Source organism: Alternaria ethzedia, assembly GCF_023757985.1.
Source record: "Alternaria ethzedia strain BMP 0044 chromosome Unknown scaffold_3, whole genome shotgun sequence".
In the NCBI taxonomy this organism is placed as follows: domain Eukaryota; kingdom Fungi; phylum Ascomycota; class Dothideomycetes; order Pleosporales; family Pleosporaceae; genus Alternaria; species Alternaria ethzedia.
Window position 1 is genome coordinate 975,158 of NW_026056196.1, and position 23,667 is coordinate 998,824.

The 23,667-nt window shown below is 53.7% G+C and overlaps 7 protein-coding genes across 7 annotated transcripts; 2 read left to right on the top strand and 5 right to left on the bottom strand.

Moving 5' to 3' along the window:
• Positions 1-620: 620 nt before the first annotated feature.
• On the bottom strand, positions 621-1,545 carry J4E87_001828 (uncharacterized protein; the record flags this gene model as incomplete). The annotated part of the gene is made up of 3 exons (XM_049373469.1): positions 621-1,074; positions 1,139-1,289; positions 1,353-1,545. The coding sequence occupies 3 exons, from the start codon at positions 1,543-1,545 to the stop codon at positions 621-623; spliced, it is 798 nt and encodes a 265-aa protein (XP_049236839.1).
• Positions 1,546-2,011: 466 nt separating this feature from the next.
• Positions 2,012-2,665, bottom strand: J4E87_001829 (uncharacterized protein; the record flags this gene model as incomplete). The annotated part of the gene is made up of 1 exon (XM_049373470.1): positions 2,012-2,665. One exon carries the CDS (start codon positions 2,663-2,665, stop codon positions 2,012-2,014), a length of 654 nt encoding a protein of 217 aa, XP_049236840.1.
• Positions 2,666-3,219: 554 nt separating this feature from the next.
• On the bottom strand, positions 3,220-4,065 carry J4E87_001830 (uncharacterized protein; the record flags this gene model as incomplete). The annotated part of the gene is made up of 1 exon (XM_049373471.1): positions 3,220-4,065. One exon carries the CDS (start codon positions 4,063-4,065, stop codon positions 3,220-3,222), a length of 846 nt encoding a protein of 281 aa, XP_049236841.1.
• A 1,088-nt stretch (positions 4,066-5,153) lies between these two features.
• Positions 5,154-10,027, bottom strand: J4E87_001831 (uncharacterized protein; the record flags this gene model as incomplete). Its single annotated transcript, XM_049373472.1, has 4 exons — positions 5,154-6,249; positions 6,299-9,465; positions 9,522-9,898; positions 9,961-10,027. 4 exons carry the CDS (start codon positions 10,025-10,027, stop codon positions 5,154-5,156), a joined length of 4,707 nt encoding a protein of 1,568 aa, XP_049236842.1.
• Positions 10,028-11,695: 1,668 nt separating this feature from the next.
• Positions 11,696-13,698, top strand: J4E87_001832 (uncharacterized protein; the record flags this gene model as incomplete). Its single annotated transcript, XM_049373473.1, has 2 exons — positions 11,696-12,284; positions 12,944-13,698. 2 exons carry the CDS (start codon positions 11,696-11,698, stop codon positions 13,696-13,698), a joined length of 1,344 nt encoding a protein of 447 aa, XP_049236843.1.
• A 1,871-nt stretch (positions 13,699-15,569) lies between these two features.
• On the bottom strand, positions 15,570-16,464 carry J4E87_001833 (uncharacterized protein; the record flags this gene model as incomplete). The annotated part of the gene is made up of 3 exons (XM_049373474.1): positions 15,570-15,842; positions 15,928-16,163; positions 16,299-16,464. The coding sequence occupies 3 exons, from the start codon at positions 16,462-16,464 to the stop codon at positions 15,570-15,572; spliced, it is 675 nt and encodes a 224-aa protein (XP_049236844.1).
• Positions 16,465-18,370: 1,906 nt separating this feature from the next.
• On the top strand, positions 18,371-19,181 carry J4E87_001834 (uncharacterized protein; the record flags this gene model as incomplete). Its single annotated transcript, XM_049373475.1, has 3 exons — positions 18,371-18,610; positions 18,709-18,843; positions 18,897-19,181. The coding sequence occupies 3 exons, from the start codon at positions 18,371-18,373 to the stop codon at positions 19,179-19,181; spliced, it is 660 nt and encodes a 219-aa protein (XP_049236845.1).
• Positions 19,182-23,667: the final 4,486 nt, after the last annotated feature.

A 23,667-nucleotide genomic window follows, 5' to 3' on the forward strand; every position in this document is an offset into this window, starting at 1 on the left:
TCGAAGCTCGTTGCAGTTCATTCTGCTCATGGAAGTGCTCAGATGCAGCGGCTGATAAGTCGGAAGAAGAAGAATACCCAGACGACACAGAGCCGGGGGACCCCCCAGGTAAAGCTTGGTCTTCGGCAGAGACCTCAGTGGAGTCGTAGAAATCATCACCTGCTGGCATGTCGTGATCGAACTCATCGTGTTCTCCTGGCAGTCCAGCGCCTCCTCGAAGAGTACCAGTTGTGATCTTGTTTGGTCCCGACGCATGGTTTGCATACTCGTCCGAAGTACGCTGCTGACTTGTATACGTCAAGTCGATCGTTGTCGGGATTTGCTGCGAGTCTGTGGGCCGAATAGCGAGTGCCTGAGGTAGCTTTGCGGCATGTGTGTGTATGTGCGAAAGTACGGAAGCATCGTCCGAGCTATTGAATACGCCTCGCGAGTAGGGAAGAGCTGCCATGATAACGATGGGTCGGAGTATGCTGGTTGGATAACGAAAGCCAAGCAATGTAATACTGGTAGAATAAGCGGTGATCGGGTCGGGATGATAGAGTTGCGTGGGAGAAAAGATGTTGGCTTTGTTGATGCCTATAGTAGGCGGAATGGGATTGCGCCTGCGTTCTGTATGTGCCTCAAGGCGGAACTTCTTTCCCATCCCAGTCCCAACACTTCCCTCGTCCTTCAGGCGCCACTTCCCTGATCACATCAATCAGCCTTTCTGCGACCCAGTCGCGCTCGAACAGCTTCTCCTTCTTGACGTTGCTCCAGAAGTCCTTGCTCAACCCTGTTTTGACAGTTCCAGGATGCAAGGCAACCGCCATCGCATTGTCGCCGGAAGCAGTCCTCAGATGATTATCGAAGGTCTTGACTACCTGATTGACGCCAGCTTTTGAAGCGCGATAGCTGTACCATCCTCCGAGGCGGTTGTCGCTGATACTGCCAACTCGAGCTGACATGATAGCAATCGTAGCTACATCTGGTAAACCTGTCATGTCCTCTTGGTCCTTATCGACGACCGCGCTTTTCCTTGGAAGGAAGGGAGAGAAGTGCTTGAGCATCAGCATTGGGCCTAACGTGTTGGTGCGGCTGGGTTTTGGTGCATCAGATCAGCACATGTATCATGTAAACCTGGGATAGCGGCATTACTCACAAAGTCAGCAAAGCATCGTCGGCGTTGATCTGGGCTGGTGACTTCTCCGGAAACAGAATTCCAGGAACCATCAGCGCGAGCTGAAGCTGACTGGGACTACCGCCGAACTGCTTTTTGCAGGTCGCTGCGGCATCCGCGATACTCGTCTCGTCTAAAACGTGGTCAACACTTGATCATCATTGTACACACAACACCATCAATGCTGGTGACATACCCAGAACATCCAACTTCATCACCGACAATCGCGACTCGTCGACATCCAAGCCATCGAGCAACTCTTCCTTGGTCTTGTCAAGGTCCTTCCGCGCCGTTGCGACAACGGGCGCGTTCGTGGTTTGCAACACCCGTCTTGCGAGCGCGAAGCCTATGCCCCGCGAGGCAGGTGAGATCAATGACCACGGCGGCATCGCGACGGATATGAATGAAAGACAGTAAGAGATGCCATGGTCACGACATTCCGGTAATACTTCACGAGCTACGCGAAAAGTGGTCGGGACGCGATCGATGATGACATACATGCCCGTGGATCGGCTAGTATAACTTTGGTTAGCGTCAACACACTAGCGCGGTCTTCACCCAGCTCCAGCCTGGCTACACTCAGGGCATTCACTCTTCACGAATGGAGACATGTTGGGACAGCACAGCATCTATGTCTTTCTCTCATACATGGCAAAGGACCGTACGATATCCTGACTCGACATGAGTAGCACCCGAGCTCTGTATCGCAAGTAGCGCAGCCAGAATAACGCATCGTCACCTGGGCAGTCCGCAATAAAATACAATGTGTGCAGCAGTTCCAAAGTCTCATCAACCAACTCATCTTGACACAGCAATAAAGACGAGTAGAGCTAGGTCATGCTCTTCGTCTACGCCCTACTCGTCATAGATATCGATATCGAACTTGTCCCAGTCGTTAGGCTCCTTCACAGCTCCTGCGCTTGCCGGCTCCGCACTATCGTCCATCTCTGATTCCTGTCCTTTTTGCTCGCTACGTCTCGCCTCTCGCTGTTCGAAGTCCGTCTTCTGCTTCTGGGCCCATTTCTCGCGCATGTCGTTCTTCTTGGTACGGCGCAACGCGGCTTGTTCCTCCTTGGCGATCAACTGCTCTTTTACTTTCTCGATCTTGGCGTTCAAGTCTTTCTCTTCAGCGGCGGCGGCGCGTTTTGAAAGATTGCGGCGTGCTCTTGCAAGGTCTTCCTTGGCTTTGAGCTTCGCTTTCAGCTCGCGCAGACCGCTGCTCACTTCATCGAGCCTAGTCTTGATGTCCACTTGAGCAAGTCGAAGCTCCTCGTCCCTATCTTTCCGAGCGATGGATTGTTTGGATTTGTAAACGATCTCTGACTCGTGGGATATGAGGCTGGATACTGCATCAGCTGGCTTTGGGTCGTCTGCATCGCCACCCGTCATGGGAAGTCCTTGTTGGAGAGGGAGAGCAGGCGGCTTGTACTCTTCCGCGCTCTCGCGACGTGGTTGAACCGGGCCTTCAGCTTCTTGCTCCGCCTTTTCGGGGTCTGCGGTCGTGGCCATGTTTGTGAGAGACATCGCTGTGTAAACTGGCAGCACGGAACAAGAGGTGTGAGTTGTTGTAGCAGTGAGCTTGATCGAGAGGTAGCGGGGGAGTTTGCGTGATCTGCCTAGAGATTTAAAGTGTCGAAATTTCTGCGCAAGGCGAGCGTAGTAGTCCAAGTGAATGTGAGTCTCCAACTTTCTGTTCAAGCACTGCCTAGTCTTGGCGTTTCCAAGGTCGCGACGTGACGCACACGTGCGCGCTTGGGACAGTTTATTCTGCCAAAAGACTAAAGATTATGATCACGAAGACTTGTAAGTGAACGTTCATGCTGCCAAATCGATGTTGATTCGGAAGCTCTGGGATGCCCAGACCAGAACAAAAATAGCCACACCGATCACCGGTATGGTACTATTACTCTCAAAAACCTTCATCCAAACCTTCGTCAAGTGCTGGTAGTCCGAGCGCATCGCAATAGTGAGAGGTACAACCAAGCTAATCGCCAAAGAACCATAGACTTACGTCAAAGCCGCAATGCAAAAGCCCAAGTAAGCGAGACAAACTCCCCAAACATCTACACTCGATCCATCCGGCTCCTGATCCACGGCTCATACTTCCTCCTCGTCTCTTCGTCACCGTAGATGTCAATGTCAAACCCGTCATCCGCAACCATCCTCTCCATTTCCACGCGCCTTTTGCTCTCTTCTTCTTTCTGCGCTGTCACGACCGTCGCTTCTGTTACCCCCGCCACACTCTCCTTATTGATCTCATCCTCAGGTGCATGCTTGGTATGCGGCCCTAGAAATGGATGTTCCAAGCCCAACCCCTCCATCTCTCGATGCACTCTGATCCTCCACTCTTTGAACGCCAGCCCTTTAGGACACTGGTCGAAACGCAGATGCCGATATACAAAAGCGTCCTCTGCTTGCCAACTCCGCTCGTTCGTCTGAGCTAGTTTCCGCCATGCGTCGATATCTTGGAGGTCTGGATATTTCGGGGCGAGTTGAAGTGCCTTATCTAGTTGATCCTTGCGCCGCCCTGAATCTTTCTTTCGATGGTCATTCTTTTTGGGAGGTACTGGCGCTTCCACTTTCGGTCGTTTGTTGCGGTCGGCGTCGAACACGCTCGGACGCGGCGGGCGGGTATGCTCGAATTTCGCCTTCTTTCCTGGCCCTTGTGCATGCTCGGGCCTTCTGTTACCGGGTTGATTTCCTGAAGTCTTGTCATACTCGTCCGGTGCCTGGACCTCACCCCCAGCCATCGAATACTGCTCATCTTGAGTGTCTTCCCACTTCCTCCTCCTGTTCCTTCCTTGCGCAGGTGCCAAGTCTCCAGCACGTCCTCTGACTGAGGTCGCGCGTCCAGCCTGCGCCCTTGCGTCTCCTACGTTCTTCGCGCGATCGGGATGTACGAAAGCCATGTCTAAGTCTGTGCACGTAGTAAATATCGTTGCGTTGAAGATGTAGCGAAAGGCGCGTGTTGTGAAAGTAATAAGAAGTGGTATCTGTCGGGTGAGTGTAGGAGCGTTCAGTATGGTAGTTGCGGCAACTTACGACTCTTATTCCAAGTGCAAGCGCTCGACGTGTTCGCAGACAAGGCATCCGCAGTGAATCGTGACTTCCAAGGTTGTGACCCACCTGCTCTTGTGGTTGCACTACCCTCGCTCGCCAGGCACCAAGCAACAACGTGACAACAACCTCTCTAGTCGCATAAATGACAAGGAAACATTAGTAACGTACCGAGTTGATTCCAGGTATCTTCTTTGTGACTGACGCCTTTTTCTGTCCGGCAATGTTGTGGTTGTGAGTTAACGTAGGGTGTGAGTGTACCTACCAGATGGACCCTGAAGAGCGCGCTAGCAGCGGATTGGCTGCAAACGCAAGCTGGAGCCGAAAGAGGAAGCCACGCGGTGTTGTATGAGTCCGAGGCATGTGATGACTGTACAGACTCAGACAGAAGAAAGCATGGAAAGCTTGAGAGTCATGAAGCCTATTGACTCCAACACACATCGCACGAACCATCCACGCAAAATGCGATCTTGTAGAACGTTGAGGCTAGCCTAAGAAACTGCCAGGCCAGCCACACATCATTAAAATATCTACAGCCATGCTCATCAACACTTATCTCCCCATCCATCTCACAATGAGCATATCGAGTCTCTCCCCTCCATGGCTCCGATATCAGTGTAGATAGAGAAAGATGTAAAACAAGGAAAGCTCAACGAGGGAATCACAGCTATACATGCGAGGAAAATGCAAAACCGAAAACGCCCATTTAGTCTCTAATCAAGTGAGAAAAAACCGCAGACAGGGAATAAAGCGTAGTAGTGGTAGTAGTAATGTGTGGATAAGGAACATTGTCAGATCGCTAGCATAATGCGAAACGTGACAGGAAAGAGAAATATGATCGGTTATTTACAAAAAAAGAGTCGTAACGGCTCGTCAAAGTAGGAAAACAGTAAGGCGTGGTATGCAAACAAGTCCACCCGTCCTACCGACGCTGCAGGTACTACCTGGGCGGGCTCCTTGGACTTCGTGGACTCCGTGGTGGGCTCTTGGGCACTGCGGGCACGTCCGGTACATCTTCTTGATCCTGACGAAGATGTTCCGGGGCCTCGTCCCGTGTTATTGTTGCTCTCCGTATCGCGTTGCGTAACCGGCTCATGACCGCTGGCTGTGTATTGGGAGTGCCATGTTGGTAGCTGTTCCGGTGGCCTTGGAAGCTGTTACGGCTATGCGAAGACTCAAGTCGCGTCAACATAGCTGCCGATGTAAAGTCGTTGCTTTGCTCGAAACTAGGGCGTACACGGTCCATAGACATGCGTGCACGATCGAAGCTCGGTCGCACACGATAATCGGTCGACATACGGTGGGCGAGAGGAGGAGGAGCTTCCGTTGTGGGTGCGGGTGGAAGACCTTCCGTAGAGCGGCGGAAGGTGTAGTCGGTGCTATTACTGCCATTTTGACTTCTTGGGTTATGCGTCGTAGCCGTCGGGGCGACTGATGGTGGATAGATGGGACGCACGTCTTCATCGGTAGCATCGGCGTTAGCGGCTTTGTACTTTGTAGCGTCGGGTTCCGACTTGTTAGAGTCTGACTCACCAGCCACCTTCTCGGGCGGTGGAGGAAGGTAGGCGTCAGTGTCTCTAAGGTAGTCGAATTTACCTTGCTTGACTTGCTCTCGGATGATGTCCGCGTCGAGGGGGAAGTACATTTTCTGCACAACCTTGAAAATGAAGCGCGGAAGTAAACAAGCTATCGTAGCGCAGAGGACGTAAGCCCAGAAATTAAGAGTACCATATGCTTCGGCACCAGCTTTGTAGAACTGAGCACTCGATGTGAAGGAGGTGTACACTCCGGTCCAGAACCAGATGAAGAGAGTACTGATGACGACGATGAGGACCATGAGCCAATCCCAACGGTAGGTGTTGTACAACACGTAAATGTTGGCAGCGCAAACGGCGGTAGTCGCAGCATAGATACCCATGCGTCGGAATTCAGCCAGGTCCAGTCCGTTGGAAGTCGCGAAAGTAGCGGGTGCAAAGATCTCATACAAGAAGAAGAAAGCGACCGCGGATTGGTAGATACCGTCGACCATGTAAGCCCTGGAGAATGTTAGCAATCTTTCATACGCTCTGAGAATACTGTACTTACCAGAACTTCGGCTGGCTCCATTCCTTCCGCTCGATACCACGACGGTACAGCTGTGGAACGGCCAGAGATACTCTATCATCGACATCCTGATCCAGAACACCCATGACGATAACAGGGAGTGACGTAAACGCCAAGTTGAAGAAGATAATGTACGTGTAGTCGAAGATATACTGGCTGTCGAAGTTGGTGTAAATCTGGTACCAGAAGAGAGAGAACGTCCAGATGATGTTCTTGTAGAAGAAGTTGGCAATCGTCTCTGCAAGTCTGCGGTAGGACCATCGACCATGAACAAGCACTAGACGAGTGAGGAAGCGGAATTGACCAATGGCGTAATCAGAGGACATGACGGCTGCGCGTCCCTCAACACCAGCGATACCGACACCGACATGGGCTTCTTGAATCATAGCGACATCGTTGGCACCGTCTCCGATAGCAAGAGTGAGACAGTCCAGGCCGGTCTTCACCATATTGACGACAGCTGCCTTCTGACTGGGACTGACTCTGCAGCAGAGAACGGACCGGCATCGCCTACACAGAAGAAGGAACTTTCTCTTTACCGAATCATCCAGAGCCAGCTTGAGAGTATCTCCGTCAATGATGATGGCATGCGTAGGTGGTGGAGGTTCGTGATCGTTTTGAGCGGCGGCTAGCTCTTCTTCAGAGCCTTCCAAGCCGAAGATCTTCAACTTCTCGTCAAGCTGGGCTTCCACGGAACCGATGTTGTCATCGGTAACCTTGAGAATGATGAGGTCCATGTCGTTATCGAGTAGGTTGCAAGAGAACCCAATGTTGATGGCTGTCTCAACTTTGTCACCCGTTAGGACCCACAGTTTGATACCAGCTTGACTGAGGAGAGAAATCGACTCTGGCACACCGTCTTGAAGTCGATCTTCGATGGCAGTTCCTCCGATCAGCCACAGGTGGTTTTCGATGCGATCAGAGACCTCTTCCAGCTTATCTTCACGCCCCTGGATAGCGTTGGCAGCGATGTCATAATCCCTGTTCCACTCTTGATATTCCTCTTCGGAAACCTCTCTTTGAGCGATGCACAGTGTTCGGAGTCCTTCTCGTGCAAACATTTCCAGGTGTTCACCGGTGTCGGCACGGAGTTGTCGCTGCTCATTGGGGATCAATCTCGAGTAGATCATGCTGTCGGCTCCCTTGCAGAAGAGGACGATTCGGTTGTCGGGCATTCTGATGATCGCGCTCATGCGCTTCCTGCTGGAGTTGAATTCCAGAGTATTGAGAACCTGGTATTTGCGCTCTTCTCCCAAAACATTGACAACGAGACGGTCGTCTTCACGGCCTACGAATGTGAAGCCACAGTCGCGAGCAGTGGCGACAAGTGCAGCTTCGTCGGGCGATTGTGCTTTGAACTCGATCTTCGGTGGGTCGCCTGGAGTGCGTTCGGTAACAACAGTATGACAGAGGGCCAAAGCGATCATGAATTCCTCGTTGGCTCTCTTCTGTTCCATTCCAGAGTCTCCACGCAGGTCGTCGACATAGTCCGGGGCAATGAAGGTCAGGTCGTCGTCCCACAAGTAGGGGTTGTTGTGCATCTTGCGGATCCCCTCGAGCATCCGCACACGGTCGCGTGCTATCTGTTCGCGGGCTTTGGCACCCTCCACTTCGACGTTGATACCCTGTCTGCGTTGCATACCTGCTTGAGCCTCCGTGTACGCTTCTCCGTAGGGCACACCATTGATGGTCGCCTTCTTGAACTCCATGACGTTTTGTGTGAGCGTTCCCGTCTTGTCCGAGAAGATGTATTCGACCTGACCCACGTCGTCGGAGATGTTCCAAGACTTGGGCGTACATGGGTAATCGAGCTTTGCGTAGTACATGTGGATGTCGCTGTAGATGAAGAGGGCCTGCAACGTTCGAATGATTTCCAAGGTGATGTAAAGAGAAATGGGAACCAAATTCTGGAAGAGAATAACGGCAGCCCAGAACGCAATGACACCGTCTGTGGCAGGGTTACCTCCGTAGGACCCATATTCGAAGAAGGAATGGGTGGTGTCGTCCCGGGCCCATGTGACCCCAAGCACGATTCCAGAAACCAGACACATGGCGGCCAGGATGAAAAAGTTGTATACAACGTTCCAATTAAGTTCTTTTGATATCCTGGCTCGCTTGCTAGGCGTGATACCAGAGTTGATCATGATCTTTGTCTCTTCTCCGGTAAATACGACAACGCCCAGCACCCACTCAGTGTTTCGAAGTTGGCAGCCACGGAGGATGAGGTTGTTGATAGAGATAGGCTCGACCATCTCGTACGGCGGTGCTTCAGGGTCCTTTGCATTGTGCTGCTGCCATCTGATGGCTGCGCTGTACGAGTAGAGGTTCGAGTGGGCGCCTTCGCTCTCGATGACGAAGTCGGCGCGTTCGCAGTGTCGAGCGTGTCGCACTTCTCGGGTGCAGTGCAGTGCGTTGCGCACCTTGAGGTTCGTCTCACCGTCCAAGTTCTTCGTCTCGACATAGCACGCGCCGTCGTCGGAAGAGGTGGAGAGAACAATGACGTCGGCGGGGATCTCCTCGTCGTTGTACAGGCGCACAAAGTCGCCGACCTGAACGTTCTTCCAGGCGTCCTTCTTGAAACGTGCCTTTTCCGGGACCGTCTTGTTCGGGTTCAGGACGCTTCCCCAGAACTTCTTTTGCACACCGGGATTGGCGTCTGCACCGCGGATCTTGTCTCCTTCTCCTGGCCCGGAAGTCAATGGAGGGGATTGCGCTGGGGACTGGCCTGGGAGCGGTGAAGGCACGGGTGTCATCTGGATGTCGTTCTCGCCGCCAAAGTAGGATTCCCTGTGCGATGCGATGGATGCTCTGCGGGTCTCGTGCGAGGGGCGCGTGCCGTCGACAGCGTTGTCGTCGCCGCCTTTGCCCTTTGCACCCTTCTTGTTCTTCGCGTTCTTCATCAAGCGCCATGTTGAGATTATGCCCTTGGTGGTAGCCTTCTTGATCCTCCGCCATAGCGAAATCGAGTCCTCGGCCGTGTTTACGTTGTTAAAGTCGACGAGTCGGTGGACGGGCGCGTTGTTCAGCTCGTTGTCGAGGACGGTTCTCCGCCAATCTTCTACTCCATCCTTGATGGACGTCACGACGAGAATGACGATGAGGGGTACTGCGTTCAGCGCAGGATTACTGGCGCCGAAGATTGAGAAAATCTAGACAGTCATGTTAGTCTGGAGGTGTCGGAATTGTCAGAGGGGGTGGTACGCACGCCCAGGATAATGATAAACAAGAAGTAGACGTTGGCGATGTTGTGGAACTGGAACCACAGGTTCTTGGGTATGAAGCTGAGGGGCGTGTATTTGGCGGTTCTTATCTTGTTGCGGGCGTAGTGTGCGAGGGGCTGGCCTTCTTCGTCGCGCTCTGTTTGGGGCAGCGGCACGTTGAAGTAGACTCTCCGGCCGGAGTCTTCGTGGTCGGCGCCTGCATCTGAACTCTCAGGGGACTGGTCGTGGTCGAGCGGCGGCCCGCCTTCTTTGCCCAGCGAGTCTCGCTTCTCGCCGCCAGAGCCTATGCGCCGGTGCAGGCGCTCCTTGAGCGAGTGTCGCTTGTTGGCCGCTTTGATGCCGGTTGCGCGGTGTGTTGCCCCTGCGTGGCTCCCGTCAGCGCGTGCTCTCAACTCTGTGCGGTCAGCGGGTGGTGTCACTCACAACGTATGCGCTTCTGCGGATGTGACACCTCGGTCTCATTGGGCTCCATGTAGGGTTCCAGCGTCATGGTGCCTGTCGTCGGGGAGGCTGCGGCGGTGCGAGGGCGGCGACGGCCTGAGCCGGGAAGGCTCTACGCGGCGCGGCAGGCCAATTCGATCGTGTCGGACGCGGGTGGGAGGCGACGGGTGCAGTGCATGTAGTGCCGGGCGGGTGTTGAGGGGCGGTGGGAGCGTGGTGGTGTTGTTGTCGCGGAGGGTGAGAACAGATGGGCGCCCGTGTAGTCGGATATTAAAAGATGCCGGACGAACTTGCACGCAGAGGCGGAGCGACAGGCAGGCGATGCGACGGGCGACTCCAAGGTTGATTAGGCGGTGCAGTGTCGTCAGTACACGATGAAGCACGAGGGGAAACAGCGGAGCGGCAGGTACTTGGACAGACCCTGACAGTGATGAATGGATGGATGCGATGCTTGCCATGTGCTTACAGAAGCATCGGCGCGGGAAGCACACGCCTCGCACTCCCTCGGCCGGCCGCTACGGTCTTAACAAGATGCGAGCCTAGTTGCTCTTGGAGGACCCGCACTGCGATCTGATCATTAAACGCACCAACACAGGAGCATTTATTTCTGTCGCGCGCGTTGGCGACGCGTGGCCTGGCCGCTCCAGCACAGAGGCAGTAGACACAGTGCACATCCCCATCTCAAAGCTCGGCAACAGTGCCTCAGAGGGAAGAGAACACATCCTCTGCAACGCATGGCCCCAGCATGTCAGCAGTCAGCACTTGGGCTTGCCAGTGCCAGTTCATGGACTAATCGCAGCGGAGCTTCCGCGGGCTACCGCCAGCAGCCCTTCTAAGCAGGTCGAGTGGAGCATCATCTCAGCCCTCTGTCCCTCGACTCCGCTGTGCATGGCGTAGCCGGGAGATCCTCAGTTCCGTGCTTCGTACAACTCACTTTTCACAGCTGGCACTCGGATTAATGAAGCGTCTAGAGCCGCATCCATGTGCTTAATATAACACCTCTAACGGTGCAGGCCTTTGTACCTCAGATCTGATACTGCCCCCAAGCGCAGTGAGGGCAATGCGAAACCGTTGAAACAGACGTCACCACTCTGTGAGGGCGGCATCGCTCGGATGCGAGCTACTTTCTGCAGGTGAAAATGGACCTCCGTCCAGCGACATTCGGATGCCGGCCAATGCGGATTCCGATGCATGTCGTCAATGGCAAAGAATCTAGCCCGCCTGCACGCCCTGCGCCAGGCAGCGAGGCGTCCACGGTGGAATGCGCCCAGATGCTTAGCCCCGGGTCAATTCAGGTTCGTCGACCTGGCACGTGACAGCGTGCTGCGAATTGTGGAATTATTCCCGTCCCGGCTCGAGGCGCCTCACGCGTCACGACGTTACACCACCAGGCACCCCACCCGTCTACACCACCACCCCTCTATTATTCTCCGCCATGAAACCCCAAAAGAAAAGCATCCGAGACTTCTTCTCGCCCGTTTCCAGAACCCCTCCGCCAGCTGCTAGCCCGCAAACCACGCTGCCTCAGAGAAGTACACGCTCCCCACCAATATTGCTGCCCCAGGCTAACCGCACTCCCGCCGCAGATGCAAACAATGCGCCTACCCGTCAGTCAAACCCGCCAAATTCGTCTGGAGTGGCACAGGACGCAAATTCACATGCCGTCCATACCCCGCTTTCCTCGTCAAACACACCCGTGTCCAGCGCGCCGTCTACAATGAGAGCTGCGAGTGCCGATGCGCCGCCTTTGAACCCCTCCCAAACATCCGCAAACTCGGGCGCAAGCAAGCGCACCACGTCCAATGGCCAGCAGGTGGTTCTCGACTCGGACGATGATTCTCTACCAGACCTTGACTTTGGTCTACCCACCCCCAAAGTCAAGACCATCGTCACGACCACCACCACACGGTCTAAGCGCATGTCCGAAGACCAAGAGAACGGTCTACAAAAGCCGGCCAAGAAGGCCAAGGATAACAAGAACAAGTTTGATGTACTTGTAAAGACGGCCCACAAGAATCTCGAGACAGAGCGGCAGATCAAGGAGCACAGCGCGCTTCTGGACCAGTCCCTTGAAGAACACGCAGATACTACCCTGGCACTCAACGAGGAACTACTTGGCCAAGCTGTGGACGATGATGACGACCCAGAGAAGGCGCATCGCCTCCTTCAGGCCATGCAGAGAACGAATGCTACACAGATGGAGAGCGTCTACCATTTCTTCCAGGATGACTCGGACTCAATACAAGCGCAGCCCAAGTTCCCCCTCAGCAGCCTGCCTAAGCATGGATGGGCCTCGATTTTTCAAGGTGGGATTGTTACGATGACGACAAGCTGGATCTATTGCTAACATGGTCAAGACTCCCACGCCAGGGACCAGGCTTTCATGACTGGCTTTGCACAACAAATCTTTCGAATGCAACAACTACCCGAAGAACTGGCTTCCTGGATGATTGAATGTAGTGCGTATCGCACGAACTTGATAAAATGTCCCTGCTAAGAACTGTAGTTTCCCAAAGTCGGAATGAGGCACTTAGCTGCAGATACATTGAGATCTTGGAATCAGAACCTCACAACAAGCACCTCCGTACGCTGCTTGATAACGACAGGCTAGATTCTTTATTCGGGGCAATGGGTGCCAATGCAACTCAACTCAAGGCGCAGAGTGAACTAGTCCCAATTTCAGTACCACGAACCGAAACTAAAGTCTTGCTTCCTCCGTCACTGGTCTCTGCCGCCAGACTACTCCAACATGCAGCGCCAGTGTAGGTGGACTATATACATGTATGGTACTTTGCTGACTTTGGTAGGCTACGTTCGAAAGCTCGAAGGCGTGCGCTCTCTATTCTTTGCCACGTGTGTCTGGATGACCGAGTTGTTGCAGATGCTCATATATTACACATCATCCAGGACGCTATGGAAGCTCTCATATGCAACCTTGATAATCACAAAATGACCTCCACCGTAGGGAGTCCTCCACTGCAACACGATACCCAGGCTCTAATCTCTTCACAGCTTAGCGATGTCATCTCCCAACTACTTGTCAAAGTAACGCATCCTCTGCTTCAAAGGAACCTAGTCTGTTCGTTCCCAGCGACTTCACCATTAACGGCATACCTTCAACGCCACTTGGCTCTCGCGTTATTAGTCTACCCAGTACCAGTCGATGTAGAACTCTCAGACCCCAAGCTGCCTGACATGATTCACCAATACCTGGACAAGTCTTCGAATTTCCGAATAGACAAGGACACCGACTACGAGCACCTCACCGCACGTTTGACATTGCTTGACATTGCCATTGGGCCTGGCTTATTGAACGTCCCGTATCAGCCCCTATCAAGTCCAACAACGTCAGAAACCGGCTCGTCTCCAGTCAGGGCTCCAGTGCCAGCGTCATCAGAAGTCAAAGATTTCAACAACGAGGTGGATGCGCTTGCTCGGCAGTTCCAGCTACTCAGCAACTCCATCGTCGAGGCTGGCGCTGCGGTGGATCTTACCATCATGGACGCCAAAGATTCTATAGAGAGACTACGGGCACGACTAGAGCACGCTGTGCGGATAGGCGGAAAGAAGGTCTACAACGTCTTTGGTGATGAAGATGAACACACAAAGCCAAATCTCAGAAGGTTCTTTAAAAGCACGAGCAAAGACGCGCCGAAGAAGTCTATCTTCGACGAACAGGACGATGTAGCGGTATCACTAGCCGATGACTTGAAAGCCTGAACGGCCCTGTAAAGATGTTGCTCCGCAGACAAATTCAGATGATGCAACGACACTCGCATTGACAGAGTGTCAGTCTCAATAAACAACAATGTGCCAGTTTACCTCTCGTGGAAATTATCTCAATTGCAGAGACAACACCACCCTGCGCATCTTGACGAACCTTCATTGGAAATTATTGAGAATAAATATGAGATGATCTATCAATACAGATATGTAACGATAATTCGAGATCGTATTGAAAATTGTCATACGATACAGCGCGCGATCCTATAGTTCTGTAACGCACCTGTGAAAGCGAAGTTCGCATCACCATCGGCACAGCACTTGGCGCCCTTCTCCGCGCGACAATCTTGGGACTTCAGGGGCGATCTACAGGAGAAGCCAAACCGGCGTGTCCCATTGCAGCGCGTCCGTCGTCTTCGCAGACTACCCAATGCGAGAAAACCATGCAATTTCACCTACTGCAATCCTTCGAAAACTAGCGTCTTAGCCAAAGGGTCTAGACAGGAGAGAAAAATCATGCGCGCAGCTGTATCCGTGAGGATGCTCGGTCGCGGCCCACAAGAAGAGATTCATCTCCTCCTGTCACATTGCATGGCGGGGCGAGGACGCGGCTTACTCATCTAACTACTGTACGTGCGTGCGTGAGGCGGGTTCTTGGCTGAGAGACCCGCAGGTCTTGCTCATTAAGAACACGTGTGCAGAGATACTCGTACAGATGGATTGCAAGGCAGGCAGGCGGCACGGGTACGCTTCACGAATGGCAGATGCACCTGGCGACATGGGAAACAAGTCCTTCCAGATGCACGATGAGAGAGCTGTGGCGCATGCAGAATGCTGACTCGCTATCTGAGGCGGTGTGATGGTCCACTGACGGAACATGTGCAAGCTAGCAGGTTGCGTACCGTGGAAAGCTGGGAACGGCCTCGGCCAGGGTGCGAAGCGAAGAAAAGGGAACGGGGGACCTCAAGATTTCGCGCATCTCGAAAGAGCGCGAGTGTTTGGGATGATACGAAGGAACCAGATTACCTCTGCCTTGAGCACGTAGACAGTTCCTGTCCGATCCACGCGCCTTTCCTAGCCCTAACAAAGCGACCGAAAATGTCGCGCATATCGAGCCTACATGCCGAAGCCCACAACCCGTGACCCATCCCATCGCAGGCCATCCCCATACAAACTTCACCTGAAATAATCCCGGTGGTAAAACATCACCTAGCCCCGTTCTGCCACCACATGCATGCAGGTATCCTTGGTCTCGGTAACGGTTCTTGTTATTTCGGATAGCAGTTTCCGCGTTTGAACTAGATGCCGTTTGCCGATGAACGGTTTGGCGGCTTTGCGGGATGGTCCTTGTAAAAGTAAATGCACTGCTGCACTCGATGAGAATGCGGATTAGCGGCCTTTGTCCGCGGCGTGTGGGCGAAGAATGTGACAGTGACAGGTGTAGTGAGGGCTTGGGGAGGCTTGATCTGTTTTGGTATTTTGGTGTGTTTGGGGGTTGTGTTTTAGGTCGTGAGTGCGTGGGCCGGAGATGGGAGAATCCAAGCATTGTCATGACCATGTCAACTTGTGATGTCGAAGACTCATATACTATTTCCATGCGGGTCGCGAATCTAAATTAACGCGTGGTATCCAGATCTATATACACAAAGAACGCTAAATGCAGAAACGATGCAAAGCTGAATGAAACCAACAAAGCCAGTCGTAGGGAGTATCAGCGCTGCTGAGTCTCCGTCATTACTTCCACATCACCAGCTGTAGACTATGGAGGGAAAGAAAGAGTCGTTCGATTGGACATGTACGTTCGTTGGCTTCGCTCCCGGCTCTTCCAAAAACCCCTTCTTTTTTTTATTTTCAAATCATTCAACCAACTATATTCCACCAAGTCCGTTCTTCTCGTCAATGTGTCTGTAGCGCTCCTGCTCCATGCGGTACTTGAGAACCATGGCAACGCAGAGTACGAGGATCATGTCCACGCCGACGATGCCAAAGGCGGCAGTGAAAACGCGGTCCAGGTACGTGTTGGCGAATGAGGAGAACTTGCCGATGCAACCCCCCTTCTGAGCGGCGACCAGTGTGTTTTGGCATGTGCTGTCCTGGACGAATGGAGGGGTGGTCGAGTTCACGTAGCCGCAGCAGTCGAACTGTTCCTCGTCAGCTTGTGTGCACACCGGCGTGGACGTGCGGAAAATGCGCTTCTAGTGCTGACGCCAGTCATGGAGGACTCACCTTTTGCTGCAGGAGACTCTGAATAAGCGGCGACTCACGGCCCCAGAGTACACTGAGGTTGGTGCGGGTTTGCAGAGTTTCCACCCAGATGGCGATACCGAGTCCGAGTGTGAATGTTGCACAGATGACGACTAGCCAGCCCTGAGTACGAAGCCAGCCTCGGTTTGTTGGAAGGAAGAGTGCAGGGAGAGACAGCAGGAATGTGACGAAAACGAAGATGGCATTGACGACGCCAGCTGGAGAAGGTGTTAGTTGATGTTTCTTGAGACTGCATGTTCACAGGCGATGCGTGGGACGATGCGCCGCCATAGTAGTGCCAGAACATCGATTCCTTGAACACCACCCTTATCGCCCATTCGTGAAAGTCGTACCTGTCAATGGACACTGGCCGAGCAGCAGGTTCTGTGTGACGTTGTCTACGGTCGGAGTGGCGCGCATCGATTGCTCAGATATGAGGGAGAAGCCCAGCAACAGTCCTCCACATCCGGCGAAGAGGAAATCCATGCCCACAAAGGCCATCATCAGTTTGGTCGGCATCTTGACGGTAGTGCGATTTGACGGAAGAGACTGGAGAGAAAAGAAGAATTGGACAAAGAATGGAAGTCGAGCGCAGCGGAGCCGTCCGGCGTACTCTCGTGAACTACGTCGATCAAAGCGATCAACGCGAATTATTAGATAGAAAGTAGCGAAGAGAAGAGAAGGTGGTAGCAAGAGCAGCGCTCGCGCGGAAAATGCATGGCATTGGGGACACGGGGGCCTTGAGCATTAAGAAGCACTGCGCAGGCGCGTCGCAGTTGGACCACGGCGATGCGTGGGTGGTTTCAGTAGTGTTGGAGCATGGTGGGCGGCCAATCACGGGCGCGAACGGGCATAATGGTTCGATGTTTTGGCGCTGCGACGTCGGTGAGCCACAGACGAGTGGATCGCGGCGTGAGGATGCGACGAGAAGTTTGGAACATTCATCAGGAATTACTTGAGATGCAGTGCGGCATTTGGCTGTCACGAGGCGCGGTGGTGGTGAGTACCCAGCTGCTGCTGCCTCACGCAGGCCGCCACCAACAGCGCAGGCGTGCGGGACGAGGGAGCAGGCTAGACCGTCGCTGCAAGCGAAGCGAGATCAAACGGGGAAGGTGCGTAAGGGAGGTGCTTGCCTGGTGCTGGCTTGGTGCAGCCGCGGCTTCCAGCACGACCCACGCAGCACCACCGTCGTGGAATGCTCTGGAGTGGCATGAAGTGCATGTTTGGCGGATGGACAAGAGCAGCGGGCGGCAGAGTTTGGCATCTCGTCCGGATGCCTGTCTGCTGCGCGTGTACTGTCTTCTGTCGCCTGGGTAGTGTGAACTGTAAGACGGACAGGAGTGGGAACCGACATTCACCAGTTGACCGTCAATCTGACTTGAGCGGGACTAGCGGCGGGATCCCACCAATCAACATGAGACGAAACAGCGGGGCCTGCTCAGCTCCCTCTAGCGCAGCCCTCGGCCTGAGAGGGACGGCGGACTTTTCATGTGGAAAGGCCGCTGCTGTTCATCTCCAAAAGCGACCTGACAGGCCAAATTCTAGTGGGAAGGGGTCAAAGTTAGTATCAGCACGACGGGCGCGCTGCGCTGCAATCTGCCAGTTCATGCGTGTCGCGACGGCGGCGAGCGAGGCTGGCGGCCAGGGCAATAATTGTCGATCTCCGACTCAGAGCTGTGACCAGGGTTGCGCTCAAGCGCATCCGCCCCCAGTTGTGTGGATAGTTGAGGGCCTGCCCGCACCAAAGCAGCCAAAGCAGCCGTCGAGAGAAATACTTGACCACTCCCGCCGTTTCATTCCCAATACCGTTCGTCCCTTTCCTTCCTCAGACAGCTCTCGGGCTATAACACACCTGCACCACTCCGTCTGTCCCTGCGTGCCCGCCAAGCTCCACAAGCTCAGGGTTCACGAGACCACCGCTGCCTCTTTTTGCACGCTCCCAACGGCGCGCCAAAACAAAGCATCGCCGCACCTGATCCCCCAGGCCGTCTAACAGGTACGTCGCCAGTATCTTTTCTATCTCCTGCGAGGCCTGCCGCGCCAGGTCACGCTCCCCGGCACCAAGCCCTTCGACCAGCACCCCCCAGCCACTGGCGCAGCACGGGCCCCCGAGCAATTTAGTGCCTTCCACCGAGCACAGTGCGACCAAGCGTTTCCTCCCCCGCGCACCTTTTCCTTGCATTCCTGCTGCGCCATCAAAGGGACCAGCCCCGATCTTTTAACAGGCCGCGCTTCCTTTTCCTATTGAGGGCGTCCTAAGAGTCTAACCCAACTCAAGCTGTCTGCAGTTCCTTCTGTAACATTTTGCGCGTCTGCCCAAACCACGCAAGAACGCCTGCCAACTCCCCACACTCGGCCCAACTCAGCTTAGGGCCTTCGTCCCCCAAACACTGCGGGTAACCAATCTTTGTCGCGACTCACCACCATGGCCAGCGAAATCACCGAGCACGACCAGAACGCGTCGCCGTCCGTCCACGACGACGGCAATGGCACCATGGGCATGGAGAACCGCGGCGTCAAGCGTGCGCGCGCCGCTGCCGACGACGACGACGACGACGATGACAAGCCCGGCCGCGAGCGAAGAAAGATTGAGATCAAGTTCATCCAGGACAAGTCGCGTCGACACATCACCTTCTCCAAGCGCAAAGCCGGCATCATGAAGAAGGTACGTTGGTGCCCCCGTCGCGCGCATCGTGGTGCATCTGCTCCCGCGTCGCTTGAAACCGTTGCCTGCACCGAGCGCTCCGCTAACCTCCACCCCAGGCCTACGAACTGTCCGTCCTGACGGGCACGCAAGTGCTGCTGCTCGTCGTCTCCGAGACTGGCCTCGTCTACACCTTCACCACACCCAAGCTGCAACCGCTAGTCACCAAGCCCGAGGGCAAGAACCTCATCCAGGTACGCTGCAACCACCCACGCGCCTGTCGCATTGCATTACTAACCGCGCCCAGGCCTGTCTCAACGCCCCTGAGCCGTCAAGCGGCGACGCGAATGGCGTCGACAACGACACTGTCGAATCGCCAGAGGACAACCACGCCCAAGTGCCGCCTGGTCAGCCACGCGGAATGCCGCCCAACAACCAGCCCATGCCCCAAGCCTACATGACGCCCGAGGCTGCCCTGCACTACCAGAGCTATCTCCAACAACAACAGCAATCAAACCAGTACCCCATGGCGCAGCAAGGCATGCCCCGCCATCCTGGCGGCCACTACCCCCAGGACCAGAAGCTGGGTTAAACGTAATACACACATACTCTACCACTTTGGTAGCAGGTCACTACTCGGAAGGCGCATAGTAACTGGATAGGGATACCCACATAATGGCAAAAGTAATCACGGTGTCGCTCAACGACCAAGACGCAGGTGCATGCATGCGAGTTCGCATGCGACGGTGTAGCGAGTGAGAAGATATGATGTGGGCACGCAATGTTGGCGGGGATGCACTTGCACTTCCGGACGACTGTACGTCTTACGTGGATATTGGCGCAGTCTGTGGTTTCTTTATTCTCAGTCGTTTGTTCTCGATCAACATATCTAGCATCTCCTGTCACATTTACCAGGCGCGGTGTAGACCAGATCTATAACTCTACTCATAGTCTCGGTCCAATCCAGCACCTTAATTCACTCCAAGCTAGCCTCGTGGGCCGCTATCCGTGAGGGCTTAGTCGGGTCTGGGCATTGCTTCCTATTCCGTCGCCCGAACTTGCCTTTCTGGGAGAATAAGCTTGCCACCACAACTCAAAACCCTGAAGTGTCCGCGGAACCACTCCTTGAAGTGATTTCTACAAAAACTCACGTTATCCGCTGTTTCGATTTCTCTGCCGTGTCTGGCTCACCGGTGCAAGAACTTATGTCCACACGCATCACTTGACTCCTCTCAGATGCCCTATTACCTCTCTCCACTGGACTGCAACGTTTGTTTCGCAGTGAAAAGCAATGTGCAACGTTGACCCCAGGCTCGTGCGCGACACCGATGACGGCTCGATAACGGCTGGGAGCTGGGAGCAAGGCTCTTGTCGCGTACCGGCAGGACTGAAGTAGAGACTCGAGAACACCCTCGAGGAAATGTGACATCCGCAATCGCACGACCATGCCCGCCTAGCGCGCCGTCCTAGATCACACCATGTACGTGGAACCACGTACGTCCTTCGGACTCGATGTACCGGGAGGCTTTGCAGAGCCAATGCAACACTGGTACCGTCTACCTCGAGGTTTGCTTTACCTACTGGCCATAACGACACTCGGTCACGATCACGGCAATACCCTCCAAATGCATGACTACGTGACTGCGGCATCTGGCTAATACGTCGCACCAAGTGGCAGTCATGTAGCACATAACCAGCCGATGGATGCGAAAGGCGCACGCCACCTACTCCTTCGGAAGTATCTCGAGGGCTGGGGTACCTAGAAAGAGGTTGTTGATGAGATGCAAAGAGCGCCACAGTGGAGCGAATGAGGCTGTGCGAGTGTGAAGATGTTCTCGAGATGCCGCTGAGCGTAACTGATAACACGTCGTGCGATTCTGATATCGCTCTCATGTTGACATCACCAAGAAGATAATGTGTGTTTTACGTAGGGGAGAGATGAAAGTCTGTCGCGAGATACAGGTGGCCTCAAGACTGACAGCTGTCGTCATAGGGCTGATCCCAATTTAGTCAGCCAGCGGCTCTCGAAAATCACTGCAAGGTTACAACTACGGACCGCACCGCGGAAATCCGCCGAAGGATACCTACGCCGGGTCATGGACACAGCATCGATGCAGTGCGACTGAGTTCTTCACGCTTTGTACGCTGTCCTCTGTACGTCGGGTCGACATGGTGGAACTAACTAGCACTTAGCCTCTATGTCAATTGTGTAGCGCCTGTGTAGGCCTCCCGGGGCCATCTCATATCATTTTCTTGTCTTTGCGTATCTGCCGCAGATAAATACTCTTTCAACGTTGATTTTGGCTGTTGGTCGCTCATGTGCTACTAGACGCGTCATTTCGCCTCCCGGGTGCGGATGTCTTCCCGTAGATGGCCCCTTTACTTCTTTGAGCGGTCCCCGCATTTAGGAGAGCTAATGCCGGCTCTTAGGGAGGGTACGTTATAGGGATTGATCGTCGATGTTTTTTGTATGTTCGACGTGTATCTCTTTCTACCTCGACGGTAGGACTCGGGTCTTGATTAAATATGCCAACGGCTTATATTTCTGGCACTTGCCGATGACGACGCATTCAGAGTACACTTCATGGAATCAAAGTATATGAATTGGGTCTAGCTCAAATATACATCTGGTCACATGCTCCTGGTGGCTTCTTGCCAGTTCTCGGATCACACAACGGCGATTCATTCTAATTTTCTACGACTGATGGTCGAGAAAACGGTAGACAACGCGACACAACTTCGACATTTCTCTGTCGTTCCTGCTCTACGAAACAACCCGTGCTTTCTCGATCATATGTCAAACATCGATCAAGATACCAGAGTTCGTTAATCTCATATAAGTAGAAAGACCACCATTCCTGATGTACAGGGTCCGATCATAAGCATTCGAGTACCCGCATCTACTAACAGGCTTACTGGATCCATGAAGAACGTCCAAACCAAGCCGTGTATACTCCACTACAAGGCGGATCCCAAATTTCACTCGATGCGCATGTCTTGAACAGCTCCGTCGTGGCCATGTTGGGGTATTTGTATTTGGCTTCGTTGACAGCGTTCAAATTGTAGATCTCACTGTTCTGACCAAGCCTTGAGACTCAAGGAAGAATCCAAATAGAGCTTAAGAAAATGACAATAATGTGTATCGTGCACCTGTCTCTCAACCACCATTCCTTTTCCATGCCTTCGCGTCCCTGGCCGCAATGGTATGTCTTATGCCTCTTGCTGGCTCGACCCTATTGTGATCTTGAGAGATATTGTAAGCTTCCTTAGTACAAAATTTACAATGATCATGTTCTCGATTCCGTATACAAGACCTGTTGAACTGGGGAATATGAGTTGTGATGTTTGCTACCACCGAGTTAATAGCTTTATCGATAACCTGAAGCTTCAGCGCGTGGGGATTATATGCCACTGTTGCCTTCGTAGGCGCTTACGAAAGGAAGTATGGAGGTGTGAGTTCGGCTCCGGGGGTTGACAATTGCCTAGGTGGAAGATGTACAAGTGCGAAGATTTTATACACCCATCCCTTCCAGGCATTAGCAGCAGCACATAACTATAGTGGTGTACTTTAGTTGTTAAGTTAAGATTTTTCTGAGTTCCCATAGTTGAGAAACACTAAAGCCTAAGGCTTACTTCGGACACGTGATGGAAGATGTATAGGCTAGATGCTTCAAACGCCTGGAGACATCCCACGCGTCACAAAAATGCCATACGCGTGATGACTTAATTATTGCCGTCCCGGCGTTTGACGCGAGGACTATTGGCCACAATATCGTCTTTGACCCGCGTTTTGAATCGTGCTGGCTGCGCAAGCCTCGTGGATGTCTAGGCTAAGGAGGCCAAGGCTGACGCAGTGTGAAATGACCTGCAGGCCCAACTTCACATATAGACGTAGCTCCAGAAATGCGAGTTTCGTGACGTCCTGAAGTTGCTGTGGGGATGAAAGAGGAAGGTTAATAGGCTTGGCAGTTCGGACCCGTGGACGCGAAAGTGGACCGCGCTAGTGGACCGCGTCGCGTTTGCATGGGGAATCTCTGATGCACTGACGTCTGTGATGGACCTTTCTTCTGCCCAACGCACCGCAACCTCACCTCGCCCTCACCCCTTGGAGCCCGGCAAACGCTCTCCGACTGACGCTCCTTTGACAGATATAAGACCACCCAACTGCCTGCGCGCCTTCGCTCCTTCTACAACCACCTGCGCCGGGCATTGAACGGGCGCGACGGACCCTGCAGGATAGATAGCATCCCCTAGATAGTCACAAGTGTAGCCCTTTGCGCTCGCATAGAGGCTTTGAGGACAGTGAATGCTGAACTGCGCTTCGTCATCTCGGAGGGATTGTGAGCGGGGCGCCGTCCTAAGCAGGAAGGGCCTGGGTGAGGCATCATGGCGGAAATCCTCGAGAAGATAGAGTAAGTACTGATGCTTACCAACCCTCATCCCTATCAACTCGATCGCTTCAGGTCCGCCCGGAGTATTGCTACACGTACCCTCCTGTCGTTGCCAGCAGCTACATCCACATGCCAGACATGGCTAACCTTGTGTCTCACAGCGAGCTTCAACAGCTACCCGAAGCACAACATCTATTCTGCCCTCGAATCGGCGATGACGGATCAGTATACTACGACGAAGACGTTGCGGCATACCCGCCCGAAACCGATCCCACCGAACTCGCCGACCGCAAGCTTAAGCTCGAAGCCGCCGAAGACAGGAAATGGACCGCGCTCAAGGCGACCGAGATACTGGCATTCGACGGAGAGGAGGCAGCACCGCACAAGGAGTGGCTAGTCAGCCGGCTGAACAGCCTCATGCAGAGCTGTGATGTCTGTGTGAGGGTCTTCCACCAGAGCAGAGCCGAATGGCGAACTCGGCTGATCGACTCCTACGACGAGGACAACATTGGTGATTTCTTACAAGTGGTAGACAACCAATGCCTGGGTCGCATACAGAAGGGCTTGGACGATGCCAACGACATACTCAGCAAAGCCGAACCGAAGACGCGCTCAGTCCGACTGTTACCGAACGAATGCACATACGGCTTCTTTGAAGCACTCAGCTGCGACGCCTTAATACGAAAC